This window comes from Entelurus aequoreus, linkage group LG19 (assembly GCF_033978785.1).
Source record: "Entelurus aequoreus isolate RoL-2023_Sb linkage group LG19, RoL_Eaeq_v1.1, whole genome shotgun sequence".
Lineage (NCBI taxonomy): Eukaryota > Metazoa > Chordata > Actinopteri > Syngnathiformes > Syngnathidae > Entelurus > Entelurus aequoreus.
This window is the reverse complement of record NC_084749.1, coordinates 44,846,639-44,858,243: the sequence shown is the minus strand read 5'-3', so window position 1 is coordinate 44,858,243 and position 11,605 is coordinate 44,846,639. Positions and strand designations below refer to the sequence as shown.

At 40.3% G+C, this 11,605-nt stretch overlaps 1 protein-coding gene across 4 annotated transcripts in view; it reads right to left on the bottom strand.

Annotated features, from left to right (window-relative positions):
- opa1 (OPA1 mitochondrial dynamin like GTPase) overlaps positions 1-11,605 on the bottom strand; it is a 79,104-nt gene that overhangs the window by 12,450 nt on the left and 55,049 nt on the right. For all 4 annotated transcript variants that reach the window (XM_062028547.1, XM_062028546.1, XM_062028548.1 and 1 more), the window contains 4 exons: positions 10,394-10,534; positions 9,275-9,391; positions 8,093-8,186; positions 5,083-5,193 (listed from right to left, as the gene is read on the bottom strand). In XM_062028547.1, the coding sequence (XP_061884531.1) occupies positions 5,083-5,193; positions 8,093-8,186; positions 9,275-9,391; positions 10,394-10,534 (463 nt within the window). The remainder of the gene's footprint in view (positions 1-5,082; positions 5,194-8,092; positions 8,187-9,274; positions 9,392-10,393; positions 10,535-11,605) is intronic.

The following is an 11,605-nucleotide window of genomic DNA, read 5'->3' as shown; positions in this document are numbered from 1 at the left end:
GAACAGGAACTGTGTGGTGATCATAGTGAATGAAGGTAGCAATATTAATGTTAACTTGACTGCAATGACAATAAAGCATACTTTTATTTTGGAGCTCACGTGGCACGGAACAGGAAGTAAGTGTGGTGATCATGGTGAAGGTAGCAATATTAATGTTAACTTAACTGCATTGACAATAAAGCATGCTTTTATTTTGAAGCTTACTTTGCAGTAAACAGGAAGTCAGTATGGTGATCATGGTGAATGTAGCAATATTAATGTTAACTTGACTGCAATGACAATAAAGCATGCTTTTATTTTGAAGCCCACTTTGCACTGAACAGGAAGTCAGTGTGGTGATCATAGTGAAGGTAGCAATATTAATGTTAACTTGACTGCAATGACAATAAAGCATGCTTTTGTTTTGAATCTTACTTTGCACTGAACAGGAAGTCAGTGTGGTGATCATGGTGAATAGTAATGTTAACTTGACCGATGATTCTAATGTCAGGAGGACACAAAGATGTGTACCTGCCACACCTTGAAGGAGCCTTCAAGGTGTGGCAGTTTTAGTCATTAATGGACGTAGAAAAGCAGCAGGTGTGATGATGATGAGGAGGATGATGATGATGATGTACAACATTGACAAGCAGCTATTTACTTTCAACATGAACACACACTACTTCCTGTTGCACACAAAGATATTCTCTCACAGCAACATGATACTGATCACTGCTGTGTGGGACCTTCAGCACAATATGGTAGTCCAAGTAGAAACACACACACACACACACACACACACACACACACACACACACACACACACACACACACACACACACACACACACACACACACACACACACGTGTGCTAACACCACTTTGTGTCAGTGCTTGTTGGTAAACATCTCTCTGAGTGTTTGTAATCCTGCTCTCAAAGGATACACACACACGTGTGTTTAAAAGGATGGATAAACACGTGTGTGTGTGTGTGTGTGTGTGTGTGTGTGTGTGTGTGTGTGTGTGTGTGTGTGTGTGTGTGTGTGTGTGTGTGTGTGTGTGTGTGTGTGTGTGTGTGTGTGTGTGTGTGTGTGTGTTTAAAGTGGATGTGTGTGTGTTTGAAGTGGCGGTACAAAAGGATGGATAAGCAGATGTGTGTGTGTGCGTGCGTTTGTGTGTTTAAAGTGGCGGTACAAAAGGTTGGATAAACACGTGTGTGTGTGTGTGTGTGTGTGTGTGTGTGTGTGTGTGTGTGTGTGTGTGTGTGTGTGTGTGTGTGTGTGTGTGTGTGTGTGTGTGTGTGTGTGTTTGTTTTCTTCCTGGTCAAACCAACTAAACATACCATCAGATTGTAGTTAAAGTCTGATGATGTCATTGATGCAAACAACATACATGTACAAGACATAATGACATTATATGATATTGATATATTATTTTCTGCAAACACAAATACTGTTCCACTTTGTGTGATGAAAAAGAATGAAAGTGTGTTGGCCCAGTCCTATACTGTATCTACCAGGGTTGTCCCGATACCAATATACAAATGTATTTCAAAACTTTTCTTAAAAAAAAGGGTACCACAAAAAAAATGGCATTATTGTCTTTATCTGAACAAAAAATCTTAGGCTCCATGTTTATTATTGTCATTAAGTCCTTGAATAAAATAGTGAACATACTAGACAACTTGTCTTTTAGTAGTAAGTAAACAAACAAAGACTCCTAATTAGTCTGCTGACGTATGCAGTAACATATTGTGTCATTTATACACCTAAGCACTCACATCCAAATCAAGCCGTGACGCTGATGAGAGCCACGCTGGGAAGTCCAAGTCTTTAGGTCTAGACTCAGCTGTCTACCTGCACCTCAGGGTTAGAACCAGCACTCCTTTGACAACAATCACGTACAGTTTCTGGACAGGGAGGACGGACGGTACCAAAGAGGAGTGAGGGAAGCCATCTATGTCAAGGTTGAAAAACCATCCCTGAACAGAGGAGGTAGTCTGCGACACCACCTGTCTCCCACATACAACACTGTCCTTTCAACCATTCCTAAAAGATTCTGCAATTTAGCCTAAAAACAAATAACAGCATTCTGCTCACAGAAGGAGACCAGAATGACATTTGTTTACAACTGAATGGAATGTTTCCGTGGGGGATTCTGAATATTTTGGACTGGTAGTAGTGGATCCACAGCCATGGTTCGGCCAAACAATACCTCAATGCTAACGAGGGAAATTTACACTTCAACGACTGTCCTTTGCTTTGACAAGAAGATTGTTTGTTTGCATCTCAACAGTTTTTTTTCTCACTACCGTAGGGCGAAACCATCCTTGCCCAGGCACACCCTCCTGGTTTTGGACTATAAATATTTGGGGTTGTGGCACTAACCGCTGGACGAGATGTGATCAATCTAAGTCTAAGACTAGATGTGACCAATCTAATACTAGATGTGACCAATCTAAGTCTAAGACTAGATGTGACCAATCTAAGTCTAAGACTAGATGTGACCAATCTAAGTCTAAGACTAAATCTGACCAATCTAAGTCTCAGACTAGATGTGATCAATCTAAGTCTCAGACTAGATGTGACCAATCTAACTCTAAGACTAGATGTGACCAATCTAAGTCTAAGACTAGATGTGACCAATCTAAGTCTAAGACTAAATCTGACCAATCTAAGTCTCAGACTAGATGTGATCAATCTAAGTCTCAGACTAGATGTGACCAATCTAACTCTAAGACTAGATGTGACCAATCTAAGTCTCAGACTAGATGTGACCAATCTAAGTCTCAGACTAGATGTGACCAATCTAAGTCTCAGACTAGATGTGACCAATCTAAGTCTACGACTAGATGTGACCAATCTAAGTCTAATACTAGATGTGACCAATCTAAGTCAAAGACTAGATGTGACAAATCTAAGTCTAAGGTTAGATGTGACCAAGCTAAGTCTAAGACTAGATCTGGTCAATCTAAGTCTAAGACTAGATCTGATCAATCTAAGTCTAAGACTAGATCTGATCAATCTAAGTCTAAGACTAGATCTGACCAATCTAAGTCTAGATCTGACCAATCTAAGTCTAAGACTAGATGTGACCAATCTAAGACTAGATGTGACCAACCTAAGTCTAAGACTAGATGTGACCAATCTAAGTTTAAGACTAGATGTGACCAATCTATTGGTCACAGACTATATGTGACCAATCTAAGTCAAAGATTAGATGTGACTAATATAAGGCTAAGACTAGATCTGACCAATCTAAGGCTAAGACTAGATCTGACCAATCTAAGTCTAGATCTGACCAATCTAAGTTTATGACTAGATCTGATCAATCTAAGTCTATGACTAGATCTGATCAATCTAAGTGTAAGACTAGATTTGACTAATCTAAGTCTAAGACTAGATGTGACCAATCTAAGTCTAAGACTAGATGTGACAAATCTTAGTCTAAGACTAGATGTGACCAATCTAAGTCTAAGACTAGATGTGACAAATCTTAGTCTAAGACTAGATGTGACCAATCTAGGTCTAAGACTAGATGTGACCAATCTAAGTCTAAGACTATATGTGACCAATCTAAGTCAAAGATTAGATGTGACTAATATAAGGCTAAGACTAGATCTGACCAATCTAAGTTTATGACTAGATCTGATCAATCTAAGTCTATGACTAGATCTGATCAATCTAAGCGTAAGACTAGATTTGACTAATCTAAGTCCAAGACTAGATGTGACCAATCTAAGTCTAAGACTAGATGTGACAAATCTTAGTCTAAGACTAGATGTGACCAATCTAAGTCTAAGACTAGATGTGACAAATCTTAGTCTAAGACTAGATGTGACAAATCTAAGTCTAAGACTAAATGTGACCAATCTAAGTCAAAGACTAGATCTGATCAATCTAAGCCTAAGACTAGATGTGACCAATCTAAGTGAAAGACTAGATGTGACTAATCTAAGTCTAAGACTGGATCTGATCAATATAAGTCTAACACTAGATGTGACCAACCTAAGTCTAAGACTAGATCTGACCAATCTAAGTGCAAGACTTGATCTGACCAATCTAAGTGTAAGACTAGATGTGACCAACCTAAGTCTAAGACTAGATGTGACTAATCTAAGTCTAATACTAGATGTGACCAACCTAAATCTAAGACTAGATGTGATCAATCTAAGTTTAACACTAGACGTGACCAACTTAAGTTTAAGACTAGATGTGACTAATTTAAGTCTAAGACTAGATGTGACCAATCTAAGTCTAAGACTAGATGTGACCAGTCTAAGACTATATCTGACCAATCTAAGTCCAAGACTAGATGTGACCAATCTAAGTCTAAGACTAGATGTGACCAATTTAAGACAAAAAGTCTTCTAAGACTAACCAAAGAGTCCAGTTGTGATGATTGAAGGCCCTGAGATTGAGACTATTAAATAATATCCAGATAATGGGTGTGAGCACTAAAAGTGATTGTTCATTGAAATATAAAGAAGGCTGCCACTGTGTAGTCATAATGCAACAGGTCAAAATGACATCATTACCCAGAATTCATTTCTGCAAAAGTATTGCTTCTTAGCTCATTTCAGACTAAATCAATGTTTTTTAGCACATGTTGTGATACTGTTGAACATTGACTTGCATTCAAGGTTATTTTCAGGGAGGAAAGAAAAATGCAAACGTGAGTGAGAACGGTGGGCTGCATACCAATTGTTTTGTCCAATATTTAGGAAACTCATGAATAGCGTAAAAGCTGGGAACTTTTCAGCTTCAATAGACAGATAGCTTTTTTGTCCTGACTAAGACATACATTTTAATGGTGGAATGGGTGAAATCGGTTGAAAGATATGGTAGAAGAAGCAGAAAGAAAAAAGGGGGGTAAATACTGGAAAATTATGAATTACAGTAAAACCGATCATTTTTGGAAAGGTTTGTTGAAAAAGCACACATGTCTAACATGTGTTGTGTTGTTGTTTGAAGATCACAGCAGCATAATAAATGAACTGGAGTTCATGAACAATTAAACACTGCTGCCACCTACTGAGCACTTGGAGAACTGATGTAAAGTGTTGACTAATGAGGCTGAGTCAAGTAGCAAACTAAGTCTTACTGAGATCCTCCGCCAGCTGGACTCTGCGACCCGTGATCAGGTGACACTTCTGCTCCGTGTCTTCTCCAAAGTCATCCAGCACCTCCTTCACGTTCTTCTCCAGCCGGCGCACTGAGGACAAGACCCACACGTCAAACATGTGGTGTTGTATCAAACATAGTGTTGTATCAGACATGCGGTGTTTTATCAAACATGTGGTGTTGTATCAGACCTGCAGTGTTATATCAAACCTGTGGTGTTGTATCAGACATGCAGTGTTGTATCAGACATGCAGTGTTGTATCAAACCTGTAGTGTTGTATCAAACCTGTGGTGTTGTATCAAACATGCGATGTTGTATCAAACATGCAGTGTTGTATCAGACATGTAGTGTTGTATCAAACCTGTAGTGTTGTATCAAACCTGTAGTGTTGTATCATACCCTTAGTGTTGTATCAAACATGCGGTGTTGTATCAGACATGCGGTGTTGTATCAAACCTGTGGTGTTGTATCAAACCTGTGGTGTTGTATCAAACATGCAGTGTTGTATCAGACATGTAGTGTTGTATCAGACATGTAGTGTTGTATCAAACCTGTGGTGTTGTATCAGACATGCGGTGTTGTATCAGACATGCGGTGTTGTATCAGACATGCGGTGTTGTATCAGACATGCGGTGTTGTATCAGACATGCGGTGTTGTATCAGACATGCGGTGTTGTATCAGACATGCGGTGTTGTATCAGACATGCGGTGTTGTATCAGACATGCGGTGTTGTATCAGACATGCGGTGTTGTATCAAACATGCGGCGTTGTATCAAACATGTGGTGTTGTATCAAACATGTGGTGATGTATCAAACCTGTAGTGTTGTATCAGACATGCGGTGTTGTATCAAACCTGTGGTGTTGTATCAGACATGCGGTGTTGTATCAGACATGCGGTGTTGTATCAGACCTGTAGTGTTGTATCAGACCTGTAGTGTTGTATCAGACCTATAGTGTTGTATCAAACCTATAGTGTTGTATCAAACCTATAGTGTTGTATCAAACATGCGGTGTTGTATCAAACATGCGGTGTTGTATCAAACATGCGGTGTTGCATCAAACATGCGGTGTTGTATCAAACATGCGGTGTTGTATCAAACATGCGGTGTTGTATCAAACATGCGGTGTTGTATCAAACATGCGGTGTTGTATCAAACATGCGGTGTTGTATCAAACATGCGGTGTTGTATCAAACATGGGGTGTTGTATCAAACATGCGGTGTTGTATCAAACATGCAGTGTTGTATCAAACATGCAGTGTTGTATCAAACATGTGATGTTGTATCAAAGATGCGGTGTTGTATCAAAGATGTGGTGTTGTATCAGACATGCAGTGTTGTATCAGACATGCAGTGTTGTATCAAACCTGTAGTGTTGTATCAGACATGCGGTGTTGTATCAGACATGCAGTGTTGTATCAAACGTGTAGTGTTGTATCAGACATGCAGTGTTGTATCAGACATGCAGTGTTGTATCAGACATGCAGTGTTGTGTCAGACATGCAGTGTTGTATCAAACCGGTAGTGTTGTATCAGACATGCAGTGTTGTATCAGACATGCAGTGTTGTATGAAACCTGTAGTGTTGTATCAAACCTTTAGTGTTGTATCAAACATGTAGTGTTGTATAAAACCAGTAGTGTTGTATCAGACATGTAGTGTTGTATCAGACATGTACTGTTGTATCAAACATGCAGTATTGTATCAAACATGCAGTATTGTATCAAACATGCAGTGTTGTATCCAACTTGTAGTGTTGTAGCAAACATGCAGTTTTGTATTAAGCCTGTAGTGTTGTATCAGACATGCAGTGTTGTATCAGACATGTAGTGTTGTATCAAACATGCAGTGTTGTATCAAACATGCAGTGTTGTATCAAACATGCAGTGTTGTATCAGACATGTAGTGTTGTATCAGACATGCAGTGTTGTATCAGACATGCAGTGTTGTGTCAGACATGCAGTGTTGTATCAGACATGTAGTGTTGTATCAAACATGCAGTGTTGTATCAAACATGCAGTGTTGTATCAGACATGCAGTGTTGTATCAGACATGTAGTGTTGTATCAGACATGCAGTGTTGTATCAGACATGCAGTGTTGTGTCAGACATGCAGTGTTGTGTCAGACATGCAGTATTGTGTCAGACATGCAGTGTTGTATCAAACCGGTAGTGTTGTATCAGACATGCAGTGTTGTATCAGACATGCAGTGTTGTATGAAACCTGTAGTGTTGTATCAAACCTTTAGTGTTGTATCAAACATGTAGTGTTGTATAAAACCAGTAGTGTTGTATCAGACATGTAGTGTTGTATCAGACATGTACTGTTGTATCAAACATGCAGTATTGTATCAAACATGCAGTGTTGTATCAAACATGCAGTGTTGTATCAAACATGCAGTGTTGTATCCAACTTGTAGTGTTGTAGCAAACATGCAGTTTTGTATTAAGCCTGTAGTGTTGTATCAGACATGTAGTGTTGTATCAAACATGCAGTGTTGTATCAACCATGCAGTGTTGTATCAAACATGCAGTGTTGTATCAGACATGTAGTGTTGTATCAGACATGCAGAGTTGTATCAAACATGCAGTGTTGTATCAAACATGTACAGTAGTACTGTATCAAACATGTAGTACTGTATCAAACATGCAGTATTCTATCAGACATGCAGTACTGTATCAAACATGTAGTATTCTATCAAACATGCAGTGTTGTATCAAACATGCAGTGTTGTATCAAACATGTACAGTAGTACTGTATCAAACATGTAGTACTGTATCAAACATGCAGTGTTGTATCAAACATGTACAGTAGTACTGTATCAAACATGTAGTACTGTATCAAACATGCAGTATTCTATCAAACATGCAGTGTTGTATCAAACATGCAGTGTTGTATCAAACATGCAGTGTTGTATCAAACATGCAGTGTTGTATCAAGCATGCAGTATTAAGCATGCAGTGTTGCATTATGGGAGCGGTGGGACTACCTTCCGTGTTAGTGAGCTGCTGTCGGAGTGTGTTGGCGGTGATGAGCAGCATCCTCTGGATCCTCCAGAAGAGAACCACGTCGTTGCACTCCAGCTGAGGAAGAAGACGTGAGAGTAGCTCCAGTGCAGTAGTAGAAGACTACTTTACCTCAGAGTCTACAAAGTGTCTCTGGTAGTAGTAGAAGACTACTTTACCTCAGAGTCTACAAAGTGTCTCTGGTAGTAGTAGAAGACTACTTTACCTCAGAGTCCACAAAGTGTCTCTGGTAGTAGTAGAAGACTACTTTACCTCAGAGTCCACAAAGTGTCTCTGGTAGTAGTAGAAGACTACTTTACCTCAGAGTCCACAAAGTGTCTCTGGTAGTAGTAGAAGACTACTTTACCACAGAGTCCACAAAGTGTCTCTGGTAGTAGTAGAAGACTACTTTACCTCAGAGTCCACAAAGTGTCTCTGGTAGTAGTAGAAGACTACTTTACCTCAGAGTCCACAAAGTGTCTCTGGTAGTAGTAGAAGACTACTTTACCTCAGAGTCCACAAAGTGTCTCTGGTAGTAGTAGAAGACTACTTTACCTCAGAGTCCACAAAGTGTCTCTGGTAGTAGTAGAAGACTACTTTACCTCAGAGTCCACAAAGTGTCTCTGGTAGTAGTAGAAGACTACTTTACCTCAGAGTCCACAAAGTGTCTCTGGTAGTAGTAGAAGACTACTTTACCTCAGAGTCCACAAAGTGTCTCTGGTAGTAGTAGAAGACTACTTTACCTCAGAGTCCACAAAGTGTCTCTGGTAGTAGTAGAAGACTACTTTACCTCAGAGTCCACAAAGTGTCTCTGGTAGTAGTAGAAGACTACTTTACCTCAGAGTCCACAAAGTGTCTCTGGTAGTAGTAGAAGACTACTTTACCTCAGAGTCCACAAAGTGTCTCTGGTAGTAGTAGAAGACTACTTTACCTCAGAGTCCACAAAGTGTCTCTGGTAGTAGTAGAAGACTACTTTACCTCAGAGTCCACAAAGTGTCTCTGGTAGTAGTAGAAGACTACTTTACCTCAGAGTCCACAAAGTGTCTCTGGTAGTAGTAGAAGACTACTTTACCTCAGAGTCCACAAAGTGTCTCTGGTAGTAGTAGAAGACTACTTTACCTCAGAGTCCACAAAGTGTCTCTGGTAGTAGTAGAAGACTACTTTACCTCAGAGTCCACAAAGTGTCTCTGGTAGTAGTAGAAGCCACGCTTGCACAGGCTGCAGTGGGACAGCGCCTTCTGCAGGAAGTGGCGTCTGTAAAGCTGGTGCCAGGTGTCTTTGATCTGCACCCAGACAGGAAGTACCACATTAATCACCTCACACAATAAAACTAGTCCACAGACTGAACAGGAAGTGCCACATGAAGCAGCTGACACAATAAAAGTAGTCCCCAGACTAAACAGGAAGTGCCACATGAATCAGCCCACACAATAAAAGTAGTCCACACACTGAACAGGAAGTGCCACATGAATCAGCCCACACAATAAAACTAGTCCACACACTGAACAGGAAGTGCCACATGAATTAGCTGACACAATAAAGGTAGTCCACACACTGAACAGGAAGTGCCACATGAATCAGCCCACACATTAAAAGTAGTCCACACACTGAACAGGAAGTGCCACAAGAATCAGCCCACACAATAAAAGTAGTCCACAGACTAAACAGGAAGTGCCACATGAATCAGCCCACACAATAAAAGTAGTCCACAGACTAAACAGGAAGTGCCACATGAATCAGCCCACACATTAAAAGTAGTCCACACACTGAACAGGAAGTGTCCACACACTGAACAGGAAGTGCCACATGAATCAGCCCACACATTAAAAGTAGTCCACACACTGAACAGGAAGTGCCACATGAATCAGCCCACACATTAAAAGTAGTCCACACACTGAACAGGAAGTGCCACATGAATCAGCCCACACAATAAAAGTAGTCCACAGACTAAACAGGAAGTGCCACATGAATCAGCCCACACATTAAAAGTAGTCCACACACTGAACAGGAAGTGTCCACACACTGAACAGGAAGTGCCAAATGAATCAGCCCACACATTAAAAGTAGTCCACACACTGAACAGGAAGTGCCACATGAATCAGCCCACACAATAAAAGTAGTCCACAGACTAAACAGGAAGTGCCACATGAATCAGCCCACACAATAAAAGTAGTCCACAGACTGAACAGGAAGTGCCACATGAATCAGCCCACACAATAAAAGTAGTCCACAGACTGAACAGGAAGTGCCACATAAATCAGCCACACAATAAAAGTCTACGTCACCAGCATGGGGTCCACTTCCACCGATCGTCCTTCCAGGTTCTTCCTGACTGTGGTGACCTCATCGTTGGCCAGGTAGGCCGTGTGCTCGTCATGCAGCTTCAGCAGACGCTCCAGCTCAGTTTTGGTTTCATTCCGTATGTGCTGCAGAGTTGGACAAGAGCAAGATGTTTGTTGTGGACTACTACAAAGTCAACCGCTTAAGTCGACGTAAACGGAACAGTGGTCCTATTAATACTTCATGTTGACATAAACGGAACATTTGTCCTATTAATACTTCATGTCGACATAAGCGGAACAGTGGTCCTATTAATATTTCATGTCGACATAAACGGAACAGTGGCCATATTAATACTTCATGTCGACATAAACGGAACAGTGGCCCTATTAATACTTCATGTCGACATAAACGGAACAGTGGTCCTATTAATACTTCATGTCGACATAAACGGAACAGTGGCCATATTAATACTTCATGTCGACATAAACGGAACAGTGGTCCTATTAATACTTCATGCCGACATAAACGGAACAGTGGCCATATTAATACTTCATGTCGACATAAACAGAATAGTGGTCCTATTAATACTTCATGCCGACATAAACGGAACAGTGGCCATATTAATACTTCATGTCGACATAAACGGAACAGTGGCCATATTAATACTTCATGTCGACATAAACGGAACAGTGGCCATATTAATACTTCATGTCGACATGAACAGAATAGTGGTCCTATTAATACTTCATGTCGACATAAACGGAACAGTGGTCCTATTAATACTTCATGTCGACATAAATGGAACAGTGGCCATATTAATACTTCATGTCGACATAAACAGAATAGTGGTCCTATTAATACTTCATGCCGACATAAACGGAACAGTGGTCCTATTAATACTTCATGTCGACATAAACGGAACAGTGGCCATATTAATACTTCATGTCGACATAAACAGAATAGTGGTCCTATTAATACTTCATGCCGACATAAACGGAACAGTGGCCATATTAATACTTCATGTCGACATAAACGGAACAGTGGCCATATTAATACTTCATGTCGACATAAACAGAACAGTGGTCATATTAATACTTCATGTCGACATAAACGGAACAGTGGCCCTATTAATACTTCATGTCGACATAAACGGAACAGTGGCCCTATTAATACTTCATGTCGACATAAACGGAACAGTGGCCATATTAATACTT